At 45.4% G+C, this 21,797-nt stretch overlaps 2 protein-coding genes across 8 annotated transcripts in view; one reads left to right on the forward strand and one right to left on the reverse strand.

Annotated features, from left to right (window-relative positions):
• The first annotated feature begins 510 nt into the window (after positions 1 to 510).
• RPLP1 (ribosomal protein lateral stalk subunit P1) lies at positions 511 to 3,073 on the forward strand. The gene is made up of 4 exons (XM_009088358.4): positions 511 to 708; positions 813 to 887; positions 994 to 1,111; positions 2,953 to 3,073. The coding sequence occupies exons 1-4, from the start codon at positions 637 to 639 to the stop codon at positions 3,030 to 3,032; spliced, it is 345 nt and encodes a 114-aa protein (XP_009086606.1). The 5' UTR covers positions 511 to 636; the 3' UTR covers positions 3,033 to 3,073.
• An 897-nt stretch (positions 3,074 to 3,970) lies between these two features.
• Positions 3,971 to 21,797, reverse strand: part of PTK2 (protein tyrosine kinase 2) — a 189,932-nt gene continuing 172,105 nt past the window's right edge. For 5 of the 7 annotated variants that reach the window (XM_050971676.1, XM_050971674.1, XM_050971679.1 and 2 more), the window contains 7 exons: positions 20,651 to 20,782; positions 13,863 to 13,925; positions 10,937 to 10,976; positions 10,201 to 10,310; positions 6,522 to 6,677; positions 5,963 to 6,043; positions 3,971 to 5,122 (listed from right to left, as the gene is read on the reverse strand). In XM_050971676.1, coding sequence (XP_050827633.1) covers positions 4,913 to 5,122; positions 5,963 to 6,043; positions 6,522 to 6,677; positions 10,201 to 10,310; positions 10,937 to 10,976; positions 13,863 to 13,925; positions 20,651 to 20,782 — 792 coding nt within the window. In that variant the 3' untranslated portion in view covers positions 3,971 to 4,912. The remainder of the gene's footprint in view (positions 5,123 to 5,962; positions 6,044 to 6,521; positions 6,678 to 10,200; positions 10,311 to 10,936; positions 10,977 to 13,862; positions 13,926 to 20,650; positions 20,783 to 21,797) is intronic. The other 2 variants (XM_050971675.1, XM_050971680.1) reach the window with 1 other exon arrangement.

Below are 21,797 nucleotides of genomic sequence, written 5' to 3' on the forward strand. Positions count from 1 at the left end.
ACTCCGCATCCTCTCTGGGCAATCTGTTCAGCGCTCGGTCACTGCACGGGAAAGTTCTTGCTCATGTTCGGGTGGAAAAAATCACAATACACAGTCCTGTAGCAAGGGTTATCCTGCACCTTTTCTTCCCGTTTTATTACGTACAGAAAACGGAGTGTTTTAGCGAGGCAGCGATACGTGAAGTAGTTGTGGGGAAGGAGGACTTGGGTCCCTCAAGCTGTGCCAGGGAGCTTTAATTTGGATCCTGGGAAAATGGCCTCACCAGAGGTTTCACCCAGGGCAGTGCTGGGGTCCGCATCCCTGCAGAGATACAAAAACCGTGGGGATGTGGCACTCGGGGGCACGGCGGGGACTGGCAGTGGTGGGGGAGAGGCCGGACCCGGGGCTCAGCGCTCTTCTCGGTTTTAGGGGTGAATTATTCCCCGTGAGGGCGGGGAGGGAGCGGGAAGGAACCCGCGCGGGCACCGGCCATGCGCGGCGGGTCACGGGGTGACGTCACTGATGACGCAACGCGCACCGCCATTATAAATCCGCGCCGCGACGCCCGCTCCCTTTCGCTCCGCGGCGGCCCAAGGTGCTGAGTCCTTCGTACGAAGCTAAGGCCGAACCACCCGGCGACCAGCACCGCGCCCCGCCATGGCCTCCGTCTCCGAGCTCGCCTGCATCTACTCCGCCCTCATCCTGCACGACGACGAGGTCACCGTGACGGTGAGTGCGGCCGCACAAGATGGCGGCGGCCGCGCGGCATGGCCGCCTGAGGGGCCGCGCCGGCCCGGGCCGGGCGGGCTCTGAGCGCCGCTGTCTCGTTGCAGGAGGACAAGATCAACGCGCTCATCAAGGCAGCCGGAGTGAACGTGGAGCCTTTCTGGCCGGGGCTCTTCGCCAAGGTGGGCGAGAAGGGCCGTGGGCCGGGCGGGGGCGGCGTGTGGGGTTTCCTAGCGCAACTCCCGCCAGTGTTAAGTGGGCTTCTCTGCCGCTTGTCGTTCTCCGCAGGCGCTGGCGAACATTGACATCGGGAGCCTGATCTGTAACGTGGGAGCGGGCGGTGGAGGGGCTCCCGCTGCCGCCGCTCCCGCGGGTGGTGCCGCGCCCGCCGGCGGAGCCGCCCCCGGTAAGTGGCGGCCGTGTCCTACCGAGGCGCGGGAACGTGGGTCCGTGCATCCATGGAATGGCTGGAGTTAGGAAGAGCTTTAAGGCCATGTCATCGTTTGAGCCTGGCTCAATGCCAGTGCCCCCACGAGATCACTTCCTTCCCTGGCACCCACTGTGAGATGTGATCAGAGACAGAGCAGAGCAGGCTCCAACTTGAGGTTTAAGGGAAAAAAACTTTATTAACCTAAAACTACAAAGGAAAACACTAAGGAAAACACACAAAACACATAGAACCTAAGATAAAAACCTTCTAAATTTCTTCCTCCTCCCCCCACCTAGATTTCCAATTCCATTACCACTAAATCTACCCTTTAGATAATCAGTTCTCAATTCCTCGAGAAGAGAGGAGTCTCTCTTGCACCACAGACTTCCTCAGGAAACAGTCGAAACTTCTCGTGTTTCTATGTCACATGTGGCACCGCTCGGAGAACATGTCTAGTGCTCTCACTACTGCACATGGATCAGAGCTGCTTCTAGGGTTTTTCTCTTTAAGGATACTTTGTCTAGTTCCAAAAAGAGCACAGTCTCTCTCCTTTTGGGACACTTGTCCCCCCCCAGATTTCACCCCCTGGGGCCGAGGGGTCTCTTGAACAGAGATTATCTTCTTCCTCTTCTTTGAAGCGGAGGGCATTACTACCACTCTCTTCACCCGTCGTCTCTGTTCACACTCTTCTACATCACTGTACTCTCTTGGCTCTGAGCCATCGCTTCCCCCTAGAATGCAGTCTCTGTGTCACAGGAACACAAGGGGTTCTGCTGTGGCTATACAAGAAAAGTCTAGCCAAAGGCCACTCTATCATCTCCTCTCACCTAGGATACTTCTTAACATATTCTCAATCTCATCAACTTCAGGAGGAATCAGCATTTGCAAGGTTTCCATCCTCCCCAGAAGGGTTAAAAGTCCTAGGCTCTGCCGGTTTGCTTCATGAACTCTCACGCCTGGCTGCCCTGCTGGGCACCCCCTCCTCTCTCCTTCACGCAGGCCGTGCTATCACTAGCACCGGCTCTGTCTCTCTCTCTCTCTCTCTCTCCGGGGGCGGAATGGAGGATGGCTGCCCGAAGCCCTTGCAATGTTCTCCTCCACCCTTGGGCCCAGGCCTGGCCTACCTCCGGCCACATGGCTCCCCTCTCCCCCCCTGCCCAGCTCGGCCGGGCAGGGGGGAGGTCTACTCACTCTCAAGCGGAACTCAAAGAGGAAGTTCCCCTGGGAGATCACAGCTTTTAACCCCTGTGTTCTCAGAGGCGTATCCTGCCCTCAGTGGACAAACCAGGTGCCAATATTAAATCTGAACACTGATTGGCTTGCCCACACCATCACAAAAACGTCATTTCTTTTCAAACCACGACAGGCCATCTCTTTCCAACCTCCTGCCGTGGGCAGGGACAGCGTCCTCTAGCCTGGGCTGTTCAGAGCCCCATCCAACACTTCCAGGGATGGGGCAGCCACAGCTTTGCAAGCATCAGTTTCAGGAGCTCTTAGCATGTGGATTTTGCCATGCAGCGTGTGTGAGTGTTCGTGAGCAAAGCACGCCCTCCCCTTGAGAAAGGGGGCATTGCACATGAAGTCAGTGTACAGGATTAGTGTTCCCTCAAAATTAAGAATGCTCTTCCTGTGTGTCATCAGGATCATGCAGAGCATCAGCATCTCTTTTCAGGTTTTTTCAGCCAGGGCTGCTGGCTTAGGTTTTAGGACTGCTCAGGGATTCGTGCTTGATGTTAGTCATTGCATATGACAATCTTTTGTGACAACTGACTTCTCTGAGGTTTTAAATTGGACAATAAATCCTTTCTCTTTTCCAGCTGAAGAGAAGAAAGAAGAGGAAAAGAAGGAAGAATCAGAGGAATCTGATGATGACATGGGCTTTGGTCTTTTTGACTAATTAGTTTTGTACCAGCCTGGAATAAAGAACACCTGCTTGTACTCATGTCTCTCAGGTGGATGTTTGTGGAGGGTGGAGAATAGTCAAGTTACCTGCACCTCCTGAAACTGCTGTCATGAATGCTCAGCTGGGGCTTTACAACTTCCGCTGTCAGCTTTTTGGTGTTTCACAAGAACAGTTAAAGCTGTAAAAGGCACCCACAGCCTCTGGACAGAGGGAGGAAAGAAATCCCAGTGAGTGGGGTGTGTGATGGCAGCCTGGAGCTGCAAGATGGGGATCTGTTCAGCAGAAGAACTGAGGCTGGGGTGCTGCTGCAGCCTCTGGTGCTGACACCTCTGGTTACAGCAGCAGTGCAGCTCCTGGGGCACCTATGCAGGGACAGCTGTGGCACAGCAAGGCCAGAAGCTTTTTAGAGTGGGGAAAAGGCTGCAATTCTCAGGTGAAGGGCTGAGGTTGTGTACGGTACAGAATGTATTTACCTGGCCAGAAAACTGGTGTGGAGGGTAAGTGTGGGAGGTGATGTAACACTGCACTGGAGCCACTTAAAAGGCAGGAATTTCATAAATAGCTTCTGAACAGGACTTCTCCAGAGCAGTTGAACAAGGTAAGGAATGCATTCCAACTGTGTATTCCAGAGCATTTGAGGCATTACAGAATTCCAGGTGTATAAGAGGGTGTCCCAGAGTTGGGGAGGGGGATTGTTCCACAAACACTGATGGACTCTGGACTGCCCCACCTTTTACATTTATATAACAACTTTATGATTATCAACTCATTTATATTTAAAAAGACACAGGTACCCAGGGAAGAATTCATTTGCATTACACACACATGAAATAAAGAGTCAGAGTTTCACTGGTAACACCTTTTTAATAGGTCAAAGTAACTGTACAGTTCATTATATTCTTCCTGAGAATAATTTATATCCCTCAACAGCAAAAAGGGAGTGTGGTTTTTATTTTAACAGAACAGATGGCATAACTGGAAAACCAAGGAAAATCTAATTACACTGCTCTACTGTAACTCCTCCCAGGCAAGATAGACAAAAGGATGGGTTAGTTAACTACAGTGGGTTTAAAATAGTCATCATGGCTTTAATCTGTCTTTATAAATTATATAAAAATGGGGGACATGAATGGTTACAGATCTCCTCTAAATGCAGCTCTGAATTGCTCTGGTACAAAGCAGCATTTTCACTTCCAAGGAAAACAACATTGCTACAAAAGAACTGGCACGTTATCCTGGTGAAAAAGACGAGTGTTCAGTTGTGTCCTACAGCTAGTTCCAAACAAATGCTTCACACGGTCACGTAAAAGTAAAAGGCAGGAAGATGAAGAGGGCTTTAGTTTGTCTTGAAATGACTGAAGTCTTGAAAATATAGCTTTTTATTCTTTCTCTGTAAATCGTGGTTAGCATATTGCGACGTAAGTGTTCTAATAAAAAAAATTCCAGTCTGGATAGTTCATATACTGTGGGCAAGAATTCTCAGCCCTGAGGTTTCCCCGAATTCTTCACAATATCTTTCTCCCATCTGCTGCTCCAACAGTTTTGGCTCCGAGACCATGGCCCGGTGGCAGCTCAGTGCGAAGCGTGTCCCATGCGATGGAGTGACCTGCCCTGTGCCCCAGCTCCGAGGGTTCCTGTACAAACCTCAGCTGCTGCTGCTGCCTCGGCCTGAATCCCAGCCCGGCTCGGCTCTACCAGAGAGACTCGGTTAAACTGTTGCAATGAGAGAACCCCAGGGGTCGGTCAGGTCTGCTGAAGCCAGAGGTGCTGGAAGGCCAGGACTGCGCTGGGTGAATCCTCACTGCTGGTGGAAGGTGAAGGAACATCCTGTCGCAAGCAGAATTCCGAGGCTGTTGATGCTCTTCCCTCAGTGCTTAGTGCGGTCTGGACTGGTTGATTTTCAGTCTGGCTTGATCAATAACATCCAGCAGGTTTTTGGCATCCACAGCCAGGGCGTGAGCAGCCGTCAGCATTTGCTTCTTGTACTCCTGCTGCAGGCTGGTCATGACATACTGCTGGGCCAGCTTCATCTTGTTGATGAGCTCGGCCAGGTCCGAGTTCAGCAGCTTCTGTGCCATCTCAATCTGCAACGAGACAACCCTGTCAGCCCTGGGGGTCTGAAACACTGCACTCACAGCAGTGCCCCAGAGCCACAGTGCCTGATCCCTGACCGAAGCTGGGCTGTTTCTGAAACACCACGGGAAGCAGCAGATGGAATTTGGCACCTGCTGAGCCACCCACTGTTAAACAGCACCAAGACCCAAGTAGTGGATTTTAAACCACAACTTGGCATTAACAGCTTGTAATGGGTTTTCAGGTTCTTCTTAGCTTTACTCCCTTTACTACTGAAGCAGCTCTAAAAAATGAAACAAGAAGGCAGATATAGGTTACTTAAGCACACAGCTAAGTCAGCATGAACCTCTGAGATGGCACTTACAGAACCATTCCCTGGCTTTCTCAGTACCACACTCATTAAAGGTTTTGGAGGAAAACTGTTTTAATTATGAACTTCATTGAAAGCTCTCAGTCATTCCTTATCCAGAACTACAGACAACCTTCCAGCTGCACCAAGCTCTGCTCAATTGCCTGTTCAATGACTTGGTGTGCAAGCAAATGACAGGTAGCATCTGCACTAAGAATTAACCCTCAGCTGAATCCCTGCTGTGGAATAGTGGGGTTTATGTCACCTTCCTATGGGTGACACCTCTATCCAGTTTAAGAATCCTCACTAATAGCCTAAGTTCATGCAGCAATTAATTTTAATGAAATTCATTTAATGCAGAATTATAACCCAGGAGTTCAGACTGCTCAGGGAGTCAAAAGGTGTGCCTGTGCCATGAAGGGAGCACCAAAACCTGTCCCAAAGTGCTGAGGCTGATGGGAAAGGCAGTGGCTGAGCACCAAGTAAGCAGAGCTCCACATACCTCTCTGTGGGTGCTTGCAGGGAGCACTGGGAGGGTCTCATCTACTGTTGCCAGTAAAGTTCTTAGTGCCAAACCAACCTCCTAAGAAAAAAAGATTAAAGAAATAAACTTCAAAGACTTGGAAGAAATGGATGAGAGAATTTTAAGAGTGCAAGAGGCAGTGGATACATTTAATTGTTCATCTGGATATGGAGAGAGTTGGAACATGCCTAAGGCACTTCACAATCCCACCTGCAATTTATTTATTTATTTTTTGATGGTGATAATAGTTTATCACCATCAAAACAAGATGCCAAAGGCTTAAGAACAAGTTTTTCTCATAAAAAGTGAAAATGTGGAGAAGACGGCACACTGCTCAGGACTCTGGACAAGCACAGGCAAGCTGGGCATGAAGCAGTGCTGTCCACAATAGCGAGCATGGAATCCAAAGCTCCATCCTCTGAACACATGAACACAAACAGCTTTTCTACTTCCAGATTTCCAGAAGAGTTCTCCAACACCACTTCAAGACCTTACTCAGGGTAGGAATACACCCTGACTTTAGGCATTGCCCCCATACCTTCACCATGGGCACGTACTCCTCGGGCGGGGCCGGCTGGATCTTGCTGGACATTTCTATCACCGCCTTCACCAGCCCCGTGACGTTCTCGTAGACTTTGTCATTGGAGCGGTCCAGGTTGGCCGTGGGGGGAGGGCTGATCTCCTGCGGCTGGATCTGCAAGCAGAGAGCGGCTGTTGGACCTCCCGTCCCCAGCAGATGGGGCTCGGCCACTTCCCAGCCGGGAAGGGCTCGGGTTCCCCGCCCGGCCCTGTTGCTGCCCTGAGCTGAGCTGGCCGAGCACGCTGGCTCTGGGATGAAGGAAGTTTCTTTTAGTTCTTCTGACTGAACCTGAATCTCTGAAATGACACTGGGCAACTTCTACCAAGGTTTCCCTGAAGAGCTTCCAGTGTAACACTCAACAGAGAAGGAAATAATTTGAGGCATGAGAGTACTGAGTACTTAACATGTCTCAGTGGTTCAAGTTCCACTGCGAGGGCAACAGGTATCAGGGTCCCTCGTTCCAGAAGGGCTTTCTGTGCTCCAAAATAATGTCAGAGCACACAGTAACATACTGATATGTTAAAGAGAGAACTGGAACAACATCATCCTTCCAAGCCAAACTATTCCATGATTCAATGAGATTATTATTTTGTTAGTAAAAATCTAACAGCATGTTAACAAAAATGGTGTCACCAGTACAGGTGGGAAACATGGAATGCTTTTAGACAGTTGATTTCCAAGAGATCTGAAAAAAACCTCCTAAGTCGTGTGGTCTTTACTCAAGTAAAACTTCCAACAAGTCAGATATGTCTGGAGTTAAATCCAAGACAGACTGAATTAATCCCAGGTCTGAAATGAAACAAACTTTGCAAACATCCTTTGTAAGGTCCTCAGTATCTCGGAACTGTAACACTACCAAGCATCCCAGTTTCCTGCAGCTATTCCCTACAATGAGATGCCCAAGCAACAACTTATTGTGAGCAGAAAGTTTAAAAATTCCTGATTTCCTCTGGGATCTGAGATGGTTCATGGTGCTTCAGCTCCCTACACGGGGTTACTGCTGGCTCTCAGGACTGGTTCCAGCTCCAGAAAAGTTTCACTGCAAGTCCCTGATCCACTGCCCTGAGGAAGCTCTGGAATGCTTTGATGAGACTTTAAGGAAGGAGTGCAGGATTCAGGTGATTGCATTTTGTAGCATTTCATTAAGTGGATACCAACAGCTACCACAGAGATTGAATCTAGTGCATTGATCAGAAAATACCTCAGGAAAAAGAGTACTGTAATTGCCTCAATCAGCAGGGAAAGGCTGTGATTCGAATCAGTTTCAGCAATCAAGAAGTTAAAACAGTCATTTGGCAAAGTCACATGCAAAGACATTTTGGAATAGGGCACGTACACACACGCTCACGCACTGCTTACCCTCCATGGCTATGGTTGAGCAGAATGTGGGGGGAGGTTAAAGAAATTTACCAAAAGAAGGGAAAAAAAGAAAAACAATATTAATAAAACTCAGCAGGAAAAAAAAAACAAAACAAAAAAAACCCAAACCAAAAAAACCCAAAACATGTGTAGCAATCAGAGACCAGTTAAAAGCCTGCAACGAAAACGCATCCTCACCAGAACCGTCAGCCACTCGTGTTAGCTCTGGGCCCTGTGTGACAGAAGAGCTGCTGTGCACCCCTGTGGGCAGTGGAAGGGTTTGCCATGCACCCCATGCTTCCTCCTGACTCAACACACGGGCAGGAGTTCATGCAAAGCTGGACAGGAGCAAGCCAGTGTGGCGAGCAGCAGAGTGGTGAGTGGAGCAAGGGCCAGGGAAACCTGTCCTGGGAACATTGCTGGTCCCTCTGCACAAACAGTCCAGGACCCAATGCATTTAAGAAAATTTTGTATTCATCTTTCTGGAATTTTTGGTTTAGGTAAGTCATGGTGGGAAATACATGGTCATTTAACTGTGCAGGACTTGTTCACAACAACTCATCACAGCCATGGCCGGGAACTACCAAGAACCCATTCTAGATCAGTCCTAACCCTTGGAACTCCAGAGCCAAACCTTTCCAGACAATGGACATTGTGTTTCTCAGCCCTTCCTTTCTCTTTGTTTATACCAAATATCAACACTACTACTCTGCAGAATTTTGAGTTTCTTTGTGGAACTTGCTGGCTCTGCCTCACCCAGGAGCTCTCTGGAGCCTGCCCTGAAGGTTCCTGAGGGCAGGAAATTCCAATCCTCTTCATCTGTGCTCTCCCTGAAAAGGGAGTCTGAACTGGGTGTACAGAAAAGGGAGTCTGAAATGAACCCCAGAAGCATCTTCAGTTTAGGACTGCAACCATTAACAAAGCTGTGCCAAAAAGTAATGGGCTGTTTTCTTCAAGGGGCATGTAACAATCCAATTCCAAGAAAATTTTGACAGAAGAAAACAAAATCAGCCCTTCTTTCCTACTCAAAGAGCTATTTAGTACACAAATCCTGTTTACTTGTCACTACTGATGTCTCTGACTGCTCAGGTTTGTTTGTTGTCAGAAGTCTGTATTTCAAAAACATTTTTTCATGTTCCAGCATCAGCATTTAGAAAGGAAATTTTAGAGAAGCTGAATTTAGGAACACATCTGTTACTGCTTTTTCACGTTTTCTGAGGCTTGGCAGCTCGTAAAGCACTGGCATCAGTTTATAATAAATAATCCTGCTCAAATTCACCACTGCTGGCTATTTACACTGATTCTTAAACATTCCAATAATCCCAGAACACGAGCAGGAGTGAGGCAGGCTGGCAGTGGCCGGGATCAAGTTGTGCTGAACACACTGCTCTGATGGCAGATTCTGAATTTCATGTTCAGATGAACTGGGCTTTCTCTGCATTTCCTTAAATCACCTAAAATAACGGTCACTTATCCCAACTGCTGTGACCACCACACTATGGATTCCTGTTCTTTATTACAGGCCTGGCAGTTCTGTTTCCTGGAGATTAGAAAGATGGCAGAGAACCACAAGCAGGAAACAGCACACAAAGGGATGATTTTGGGAGTGCCTGACATCCTTAGGAGCAGTTCTGTGGACACCAACTGCAGGAGGGGCAGGACACTGCACCCTGCAGCAGCACCTCTGCTACAAAACCACTGTCAAGTTTCAGTTTTGGCTTTATTGCTATTTATGGGAAATGAAACAACACATCAGGAAGTACCTCACTCCCAGGTCAGACAGCCCATTTCCCCTCTTCCCTTGTTCACCAGAGCTGGTAGGATTTGAGGAGCCCTGGTGCTGCAGCAAGAGCTTTTTGAGCACTGCAGGGGAGTTCTCACCTCCTGTGACCAAGGACTGGAGACTTTGGTGCCATCTGAGTACCTGGGATCCCTGGGCATGCTCCATGCTGCTCAACAGGGAGCTGGGTCCATTTGGGACACCTCATCATTCCAAACTAGAAATAAGCTCACCTGGGCAGGTTCTAGGTGAGGAGCACACTAAATCACAGCCAGGGAGAACCTGAGTTTCCCCCCACTCCCCTGGAGAGCTGCCAGGGCATGTTTGCCCCAGGCCATTATTTACCCATGAAGTTCAGTTCCCTTTGCTTTCCATGGTCTCTACTTCAGGAACACCAAACTACCTCAGAGCTGTCACGTTTGATCTGCTGGAGTATTTCACTGGCAATGAATAAAGTGGCCCTGGTAATGTTCCATGTGCTGGGGGCGTTTCCCCTACCTTCACACCCTCGTTGTAGCTGTCCACGGGGCTGTTGAGGCTGGCCAGGCTGCCCAGGTGCCCGGGGGCTCCGGGGCGCGGGGGCTTCTTTGGCGGAGCCGCGTGATCTGCTTGACAAAACAATTGTGGTTTTAGAGCAGCAACGTGTCAGAGGCACCTGGCACCCTTCTGCTCTGCACTGCACAGGCTGCCTGTGCTCTTCTCTGCCAGAGATGGGAGATCTTTAGGTGCAGTAAATGCACTGTTTGTGGGAGCTGCACTTTATGAGAGCAGGATTGTTTTAGTAAATATTAGAAACTCCTTTTGTGGGGTAACTGCTACTGCTCTGGGCACAGCTACCCCAGCTCTGAGATGGTGTCATCCCTGGTACCACAGCTGAGTGCCAACATGCTGTGTGAATCTGGGAAACTGGATTTCTTCCCAGCAAGAAATTGTGTGATTCACTTTTGAGACTGAGAAACCCAATTTTAGGTGTCTACTGATGCTTTACTTGTCTGAACTCCACCCTGGGTGAATTCCCACTCTGACTCAGCTTGCTCTAGACATTTCCTGCTTGTTGATCTAAACACTTCCTTGGCTTTGCTGACTGCATGTCTGGGGCCTGCACGGGGAACCTGAACACCTGGAACTGAATCCACTCTGAATGGAAATACCACCATGAACTTTTTTTGACTACTGCTGCTACAAGACTTGTAATCAAATACTCAAAATGTCAGTATCTGCATTTACTGCTTACCTGGTTTTCCCACAGGCTGATATATGTGCTGGTTACCAGCCTATAAAACAAAATAAACATATAAAGTAGTTATTGCAGTGCTTGCAGCTCTCATCAGCACTATCTCAATCTCAAACACCAAGAGCTGCCAGCTCTCAGCACATTTCCCAACAGCTGAAAATACATCCCAATTCACCATCCTCAGTCCATCACTACAGATCTTTTACTTACAGAACAATAAAAGACTTTTCCTGTGTTTTGTACTGCTCACAATAGCCCTGGCCTCCATATTCCACTTCATCCTTATTACTCAAATGTGGTGAGACAGTCACAGGCATTTTCAGTCTGTGTCCACAGATCCAACTGCAAAGGTCAGTTGGTGGTGAAGGAGAAATGACAACACAACAGATAAACTGCAGAACTTCCTGCTGAATGGTTCTGTAATGGGAACACGTTTTAAAACTGGTTTGCTTTTTGTTTTTGTTGCAAAGCTCTTAGTCAAGGCCCATTTGGTCATCTATTTGGAAGAATTTAGTAACAAACTGAAGTGACTTTCCCTGGTAATTGCATTCATCCATCCTTCACACCAATCTCATCACCGCTGTGAGCAGCCCAAGTGTCAGCACAGCACTAAGGAATATCTCTGTGTCAACTGCCCTGGCCCTTAGGGGTGATCTTAACTCCCCAAAATTCAACTGGGAATATCATAGAGTGGACACAAAGAGGTCCAGGAAATTCTGTGAAAGCAACTTCTTGGTGCAGGTATTAAGGAAGCTGACTGGGAAAGGTGATTCCTGGAACTGCTGTTTGTAAACAGAGAGGGACTCAGGGGCCAAGTGCTGAGCAGTGGCTGCCTCAGTCATGGCAACCACGAGGGAGTTGAGCTTCAAATTGTTGGAGGGAGGAGAAAAAATTCCAGCAAAACCTTGGCTATGGAGGGGTGGACTTTGGGTGCTTTCCAGGAAATAGTGAGGTCCCCTGGGAATCTGCTTTTGAAAGAACTGGAGTCCATGGATGTCAGGTGATTTTTAAGAGCAATCTTTAAAGAGCACGGAGGCAGACAATACCAGACTGCTGGAAATCAAGCAAGCAGGGCAGAAAAGGGCCTGGCAGAGCAGGGATCTTCTAGAACTTAGGTGGACAATGGAAGTGTACAGACTTTGGAAAAAGGGACAGGTGGCATCTCTACAGAGATGCTCTTTGCCACTGCAGGGAGAGAATTTGTGCTGACAAAGCTTGACTGCAGTTTCAGCTGGACAGCACCACAAGGAGGGCTTTTCTAAAATGTCAACAACAACAGGAGAACCAGAAATGACACTGGTCTGTTGCTCTGTGAGGTTGGTCACCTCACAAACAGGGACACGAAGTGGAGACATTCAATCATGTCATTATCTATGTTTTGTGCTGTTAACCTAAATATTTCAAATCCGATAACCCCAGGGGGAAAGAAAGAGACCAAGAGAGAGGCAAAAGAATGACATCCCACTAGAACAATTCTTGCCTTTTTACTTCCACAAAACTGTGTTGAAAGTAAAGGTCAGAAGAATGTGATCAGACAGGAACTGCCAAAATGTGGGTGGTAACTTCTTATTTGTATCACTGCCCAGTTTCTCATCCTCCCAGTCAGAAACTCAAATTGACTCACAGCAGCAATAAGCATTTCCCACTGCAAATGAAGTCAGAGTTATGTTCTGAACCCACTGAGAACTACAAGATCAAATTCTGTGACTAGAAATGTAGTTACCATGAATTAGAGTCTCCTTTAAAACCCATTTTGTCCATGACCATGAAGTGTTTTCTTCACACTCTTTCAGATGGGGTGTGACATTGGACCACCTCATCTGGGCAGACAGGACTTCCCCTGGAAACAGTCTGGAATCTGTAACCTGTGGCATGAACTGAAAATCTCCTGGGCATCTCAAAGCATCTTCACAAGCAGCACAAAATGCAGCAACACTTTTCTTGCTCTTATATAAAGATGCAACAACAGCCAAGGCTGAACAGTAACGAAAAATCTTCTCCAAATTCATGGAAAAAAAACTTAGGAGCTTCCAGACATGAATGTCTCCAGAGACCATGCTGCAGTGTGTCACTGATACACTCATTCATGTCTGTCTTGGCTGCAAATGCAGGAAGAATCCCTAAATTCTTCAAAAGTGAAGAAATGCTGAAGTCATAGCAGGAGTTTACAATTGGATCCCAAATGAAACAGGAGGGTGGATTTAAAATATCCACTGCTTTCCTGGGAGAAACAGTGGATGAACCAGGTTTGTGTCATTAGCAGTGCCTAGCCTAATCCCCCTTTTCCAACAGTATGATCCAGAGATTCCAATGGCAATTCAACAATTGAAGAGATGGTTTGAATTAAATGAAACAGACGGGAGTTAAGCCACTAAGAAAGAACACCCGAGCTGCAGCTGCTGTCTGGGAATAAAGGAATGGCTCTGGGGTTTATTGCAATTGTTTCATAGTGGATCATTTACCCCAAACAGATTTCTGGGTAATACAACAGCAACATTTACATTCCTTGTGAGAAAACCCTTCAGATATTTAAACAACTGCAAAAGTTACTTTAATCCTGCTTCCTGTTGACAGAACTTGCAGAAAACAATCCCCATTTTTAAATAAAAGGCCCAATTCTACAGCACATGAGCACTTGGAAATTACTGTAACATATTTGTGGACATTTTAATATTTGTTTCAAGAACAGCTTCAAGGGGAAAAAACAAAAACAACCAACAAACCCCAAATCCCCCAAACTGCTGCACGAACCACTTTGCTGTGACTGCAGTTCCCAAAGAGGCTGAGCCTCTTGGAAAGCTGTACCACCACATAATAACAGTGGAAACATTTAGCAAAACCTTTAAATCATCTCCCACCCCCAAGAGCATGTTCTACCAGGAAACTGGAGGAAGAGCTGGGAGAGGAAAAGATCCCCCACACTTACAGGGCCCTGGAGACCTCCATCCTCACGGTCAATGCTGCCTCTGGAGTGCCTCATGTCGGGTTTCTGAAACAAAAATCCAGGGATTCACTCTGTGCTCTGCTCACCCAGTGATGTGCCCTTGGCTTAGAGGCAGTGTAAAGACAGGAAAATCCTGTTAAAAATGCACACTGACAAATCCAGATGTCATTTCACTCCAGCCCCTGCGCCCCCGCTGCCGCCACCGGAGCCTCGGCTGCTCCTCCTGCAGCCGCCCCCAGCACAGGAGTCAAAATGCTCCAATAAATATCTAAAGTGCCACTGAGCTGACACAACATTGGAAAATCTGCATTTTAGTTTTCTCAAAGGCAGCAAAAGTTGGGGTTTTTTTCTGGAAAAAAAGCAAAAAAAGGCAAAAAAAAAAAAGCTTGCTTCCCAACAGCAAAATTCCAACCACAGGATGAGAAACGCTGCACATTAATTCCCACTTCCTGCCCCAGGATGGCTTAAATGTACTTGGCTCCCTCTCCAAGCAAATGGGGCCAATTACTGGAGCTCTCTAAACACTCCTTGTGGATACAGCCAGCCAACAAAGCCATCCAGATGCCCTTTTCTTCCCAAACAAGCAACAAACAAATTTATATTTCATGTGTTTTCAGCACAATACAGGATTCCAGGGCTTGGTTGTTCCTAAAAGCAAAATTAAAACCACACCGATATTGATTTTTTTTTTTTTCACACCTAAACCAGTCATTTTTCTCAGAGAATATCCTAAGTTGGAAAGGACTCACAAAAACCACTAAGTCCAACTTCTGGCCCTGCAAAGGAAAACCCCAGTTATCTCCCCAGCAAACCCATGTTTTATTTATTCTTCAAGGACAACACTGATTACATGGAAAGACAAAGGAATAATGGATGTGAAGCCAAAGTTAATACTGATTTGAAGACACGAGCTCAGCAAAATTAGAGCGTGCTTCTTGTGCACCAATTCTGGCACTTGAAAACAGGATTTATCTGACTCTCTCCTATGAGAATGGATGAGGAGTCACTGAAAACTCAAGGGATAAAATGGTCACACACAACATGAAAATAACATTTTTTATTTAGAGAAATGTAGATGTAGCTAAACACAGTGCCACTAAACTGACCACATGTTCTTTCAGGGTTAATTTCAGGGGACAAATACATCCTTTTCTTGTTTTAAGGCTATTTGAGATTCCTTCCTCCTGTAAGAATACTAAAGAATAATTCCAACTCACAAATCCTACTAAGTGACCCTAAAAACCAGCAGGGCAGAAAGAACCTACAAAAACACACTAATATTGATCTTCTGTCATTAAAAATAGTCCAGCTTTGCTGCCAGTCTGTCAGAAGGGCTAACATTTGGGATTTTCATTCAGTCTTCTGCAGACTGAGTGAGGCACAGCCAGAGACAGTCACTGCCTGAAACAACTTGCAGATTAAAAATAGAAAATCATATCAGACAGGGAAATATTTAACCCCCTCTTAACATGAAGAACTGAAACAGACACAAGTGGTCTCCTCATGTTTTTCCAGGAATTTGTGACAAATTTTAAGATGAAACCTACCACTGACTCATCTCCAGTTTATTTCCTTATTACAATAATGGATTTTTTTCTGATTAAAGTCTCATTTGATATGAGTATGTCTGAAACTTCACTAGACAGGTAAAGTCATCATTCTCATAGTATTCTTCAGCTATATTAAATAGTTATCCTTGTTAAATATCCATGTAAAGCATATGACAAACTACATTTCTATTACACTGATGCTCACAATTTGCCATGTTCACTTCTAGCCAAGCAAGTGCCCAAACTCTTTGGAAATAAGCAAAGACTATTTCATCTCAGAGGTCTGTAATGCTCTTTACCCTTATAGCAATTATTACTCAAAAAATGCACCTTAAACCATAGAATGGTTTGGGCTGGAAGGGACCTTAGAGATCTTCTCATTCCAACCCCCTGCCATGGGCAGGGACACCTCCCCCTGGACCATCTAGACCATGTCCCTCAGCCCAGACCCCAGGGACAATGAAATACTGAGCACTTTAAAAGAGCCAGAAGAACAAAAATGCACACAAGTCCAAGTAACAGGACTTTTTTTTTCCCCTAGTAATATAAGCAAAAACTTAAATTATCAGACACAAAACCCATCTCCTCTCCTTGTCTTGCTAAGAAAGTCCCTCCTGCTGGCATCCAAAGGCTCCATGTCACAGCAACAATTCCATTCCCCAAGTCTCCACCAGCAGCCAACATGCAGAACATTGGGTTCCCTCCAGGACACCCCATCTTGGACAGCACACAACCCACAGCCCAGGAACTACTGCACAGAAAAGCTGCAAATGCTCCTCAAATATCACAAAAATGGTGATTATTAACTTGGCCCCCACACAAACAGGGCTGTGAGGGCAGTGGTGCTGCCCTGGCATCTCCCAAGAACCTGATCCCAAACTGCAGATCCCAAGTGCCAGGGGGGGATGGCAAAGCTGAGGGACCTTGAGCAGCTGCACCCCTGTGACCTGCACAGCTACACCTCAGAAATAAGGAAAAAAATCTTTCCTTATTCCAGGACATAAACTTCTCTCAACTTTCACAAGCATTCTCCTCTGCTCCATCAAATCCTGGGTAGTCAGGAACACATGCAATAAAAGAGAAATGTTCAACTTTTGTGTCCAATGACTGAGAAAAGTCCCAATTACATATTCACTGATTTTAATGTTCTAATAAATTCTAACAACTCCCATTGACTAAATGATATTCTGATTTATTCTTTTGTGTAGGTGTGGAAATGTCAGAAGGTAAATTATTGTACAGTAAAGGTGATTTTGATGATCAAAAACCCATTGTATTTTAAAGTATTATTCAGCAGCAGTTCTTCCACTTCTGCAGTTGCAAGAGCTTTGAGCTCCTCATGCTGCCATGACACAAATGCACTGCTGAATTTTTAATTCTGAGATCCTTCAGGTGTGAATGCAACATCCTCTAGGTCAACAATCAGCCTCACACCAAACCTGTTCTGTACATCACACACCATTTCACCCAGAGAACACCCTGCCATCTCCCCAGTCCCTGCCATGGCTCTGGACCTCCCAAAAACCACAAAGAGAAAGAACTGTATGTTGTTAAAATCTTGCAGAAAAACAAAGTCCTTCAAAAGTAAATGGATTTTTTTATTTTAATAAATAAGCCTACTATCTGAAATCTTTGGAAATGTCAAGAGGAATTTTCAGACAGGATGTGTATGTTGACAAAGTGGGACACAATCCACTTTATTTCCAGTATTTCTGGTTACTTGCTAATAAAAGAATATGTAAGCCTTGGAGTTCTCAGGACATGCTGAATTGTAATGTCTTGGTGGGATTTTCTCAGGCTTAAAATTAGAATCTTATTTTAGCAACAGTTCACATCAATTAGACTTGAATTGCAGTTCTCAGTGTCAAAATAGGACAAAAACCACAACTATGTGGGAATTTCAGAAAAAAAAACCAATTAACCCAAGCATGATAAGGAAAATATGTGAGTTATTTCTTCTTAAGCTATCCCAGAAGGGACTTGAAATTTCTTAGTACAAAGCTGTTCTGTCTGCTGAGGAGTTACTAAGAGGCATGCACATATATATCTTTATTTATCTGATTAAAAATAATGTACATAACATCAGCACAGCCAGAAAGGAAGGTTCAAAGTGGAATAAAGGAAGGAGCAGGCAATTAAACAGGCCTAAAAAAAAGAGGTATGTAAAATGTTCAGAGATAATTTTTGATTGTTTTAGATTGTTTGTAGTGCAGCCATTTCATCTTCCACCTCAATGAGCCCTGGACAGAGACTGTGTCCTGTAGTGATCTGCACCAAGCTTTAGGTGCAGTAATGCTTTGTGTCTCCTGTTCAGCTTTCTCCAAAATAATTCACCTATTTCTGTCCTTCCTGGAGATGCTCATCCCCACAGCACATTTATCAATAGTGCATGAAAATTTAATCAGCACAAGTTTTAATCAGTGTCCATTAAAGCTGGCAGAGCTGAAGTGCTGCCTCCCCACCCTGTCAGGGGATGGGGTGTCAGTCCTGGATCCCCCAAAATCAACCCTCCACCAGTTCTCACTCTCCAATTTGGTACAATTTAAAATCAAACACTTCTCTACTCTTTCAGTTTTTACACAACGGATTTATTTTCATTCAGGAGCTCCCCACAAGGAGAGACCTGTTTGTTTTCCCTTTTTACAGCAGAATTTCCAGAATTCTGGATTGTGCTAAGGCTGCAGCTTGAAAACAACATTTTTATCCTTTCAAGTACTAACTAGTCCCATGTTCTCCAAGGACCAGTTTCAAGCAAACTGCTCACACTGATAACAAGCTCCCCAGCGACCAGCACATTTCCATTTCAATGCCCCTGCACTGAATTCCCCATCTGGGGAGTCCCCTCCAGCAGCATCAGTGCTGTTTACCCCTGTACCAATATGCTGTGAGTTGTATTTTCTCCCTGAAGAAGCAGCAATAAATTTCAAGTCATGAGCAAGTTGGTGTTACTCTGGGGAAACAAAAATTGTACTAACAGAAACCCACAGAGAATTTTCCATCTTGTTGCAGTGTCTTACAATAAATCATTTGCAGTTGCTCCCCTGTGAGTCCAACTCTCAGTAGTACAAGTGGGATGTGCTGTAGAGCCTGAGGATTGGGTAAATAGAGCTGTTTTTGGAAGCAGACAGTTTACACTGAGAACACTACACACGGTTACAAAAGTTAAATATTATAGTTAAGTAAGTTAAATATTAAAATCTGACTCTACTCTGTTGTTCTCTGTGCTGAAAAGGACAAATATTATTTGAAACCTGTCTAAAGCATGCAAAGGAGGGCCAGATTTCTTCTCCCTAAATCATGTGGAATGAAAATAGAGGAGGCCCTTTTTCCCAGAGCAGAAATGTTGTCACTCACTAGAGGACCCTGGCCAAGGAGCATGTGTGTGTGCAATACCTGGCTTATTTCTATGCTGGACATCATTATATGGCCTTAATGCCTCAATAAATGACTTATTTCCCCATGTTTGGACTCTCATGTCTGAATTGTGGATATCTTCAGGAGACCTGCAAGGCTTCCAAGAGTGACTCCCCACTATGACTTTTCCACATCCTCACCTCCTCAGGGCTAAACCCAGAAACTCACCCACATTGCTCTTCCAAGAAACACCCATCTGTAAACTGAATATTCTCCTGACACACATCCTGCCATGGGCTCCTAACATGGGGTATAAATTTGTAACAGGCATCCAAGGGTGAACCTCAAAGTTTCTACAGTCAAAATGTTAATGTGGAAAGAAAAAGAATTGAAATCTCTTATGGATTCCAGTTCCTCAACTGAACAGATGCAAGAGAGAAGGTGTTTGCTCACAATAAAACTAACACAAAATGGAAACACAGCAAATCTCTCCCAAATGCTATGAGTGTATTACAGATAAAAGAAAAATCAGCAAGTTCCTTCTCAATGTCAATTTGGGGGATGATAAACACCCTAATGGTCCAGAGATTGAATCAACAAACACCACAAATAATCATCATTTATTCTACACAAGAAATCAGAAAGTTTTCTGCAGAAAGCTCCCACACAACCTACTGCCACCCTGCAAAGTCAATGCCCCATTGACAGAAAGCTGATTCCACAAGAAGTTCTTTACCATCTTTAAAGCTTTAATTGTCAGTGGGATGATTTTGACCTCCTGGGTTGTGTAGGTCACAAGCAACTGGTGCCACACAAGACTGGAAAAGCTAATGCCTAAATTAGGGAAGAAATTTTCCTTTCCCTTCCCTCTCTTCAGACCAAGCAATCTGGGCACAGGGGTTTGTTTGCTGTCACCCCAATGGGAAACTGCAATTCCCAAATGGACTTAGAAGGAAACCAGTTTCAACACCCATTAATCAAAAGTCACTTCTTAGTTCAGGCACAATGTGGATCTCAGCTGGAACATGTCCTGGACATGGGGGAATGTCCACAGCAGCTCCAACACAGGAGATTTCCAGACTGAAACATTCCTTGAAATATGCCCAAGGTCAAGCACAGGGCTGCTGTGTGTCACAACCCACACACATCACTGTAAATTATCCCCTGCCCCGTGAGCCTCAGGCACTCACAGCCTCCTGGTGACATTCTACTCCTACCTTCTAGTCCATCTGTAGCCATCAGCCTCAGGAGAAATTTAACACTATTCAATTTGAATTTCGTCAACTGGGAAGCCAGAGCTGAACCAAAACCAACATACACCAGTGGCACTGACAACAATTCTCTGTGGAATTGCAGAGAAACATAGCAGAACATCCCATTACCAATGATTTCTTCTTCCTGCTCGTGGTGAGGTTCAGAGCTTTTCCCTTCTCACAGAACTCTCTCTTATATTATTTCTTCCCACTAACATGTGCCATTATTCCTCTAGGGCAAGGCTGGGTACAACTCTTAGCACAGCCACAACTCTGAGATGGCTGATGGTTACATCTTTTTTAGGGGTAGAGTTCTGTATAAGAACAAACAGGCAACCTCCAGATGGGCAGAGAATTATACCCACAACTTCCCCCACACAAACACTCAGCTGGATAAAATGAGATTCACCAAAAGCCACAGCTGTTCCAGAGATCTGAACTATGGCTCTCACTAGCTGAACACTTATTTTAAAACCTGTTTCCAAACCCACATTTTGGGGGTCCTATATCTTGTAAATTTTCTCCTTTCACAGAAGTGACCAGTTTTAACCAGCTGCAATACAAAACCCCAAAATGAGGAGGAATTAAGAAGCTCTGTGAAACAAAGAATTACCAGGAATCGTTCTTCTTTTTCGAGCCAGCGCTGATCCTCCTCCATCTCCTGCTGCTGCCGTATCAACCTCTCCTCCATGAGGTGTGTGGGCAGAACCTGGCTCATCCCCCGGATGTCCAAAGTGCCTGAATCCTGCAATCCACAGCAAATTCACTCAGTCTCACAGTTTAAAATTCCTATCAACAGGTGCAAGAACTTAGAGATGAAAAAAGGAAAGTTTTTTAGAAGTCAATTCTCAGCAGCAGTCAAGCAGAGTTTCTTCAGCTCTTCCAAAGCTGAAGAAGAGCAGTGGAAGAAACTCCTTCTAACCCTACAGTTTTTATCTGCCTTGCTCTTAGTCACTGCAACCAAAAAAGATTTGAAAGATTCTGTTCTGTTTTTCAGCAACATTGTCACTTCCTGTGTTGAACTTCATTTAAGCTGGGCAACAAAACCAGACTTATCAATTTTGTTTTCTTGGTCTTGAGCAATAATGTAACCATCCAGTTGTTAAAAGCTACAAGATACATTTTTTAAAATCAAAACAAATACACTATTCAGTGTTAGCCAACAGTGGCAAAGCATGTCACAAAAACATTTTTAATGAATTTCTGTCCAAATATTTACGGCTGTCTTAAGCTTACAAAGCATGTCACAAAAACATTTTTTTAATGAATTTTTGACCAAATATTTATGCATGTCTTAAGCTTACAAATACTCCACATACCATACCCCAATGCTGCCTGGAAATCATTAGGAAATAGTGTATAAATTAGTATTTTTTAAAAACCCAAGGGAAATTTGGTAACAAAGTTCCCTGTATTCCATAGACCACTTAAATGTTTATCAGGAACACAGGGAATAGAGCTGGTTAGAGAAGAAACAAAATTTAAGACAGAAGCTGCACAAACTGAATCTTTGTGGAAGGAAAAAATGGAATTAAAAAGTGTGCAGCAGCAAAGAATAGGAAAAAAAAAAAAAGACAGAGGGTTAAAGGGGGAATTAATTTTATGTTCTTCAGCAGCTCAGTGCAATCACGACAGGCTGGAGAGCACCCAGAAGGAATTCAGCTCAGGAACAGTCTTTTAGACCCTTTCATTTTCTCTCTGGGTAAGTTACAAAGAAGCCTCAATCCTTCAGCTGTGCTGGGGATCTCTCAAGAAGTTTT

Source organism: Serinus canaria, chromosome 2 (genome assembly GCF_022539315.1).
Source record: "Serinus canaria isolate serCan28SL12 chromosome 2, serCan2020, whole genome shotgun sequence".
NCBI lineage: Eukaryota > Metazoa > Chordata > Aves > Passeriformes > Fringillidae > Serinus > Serinus canaria.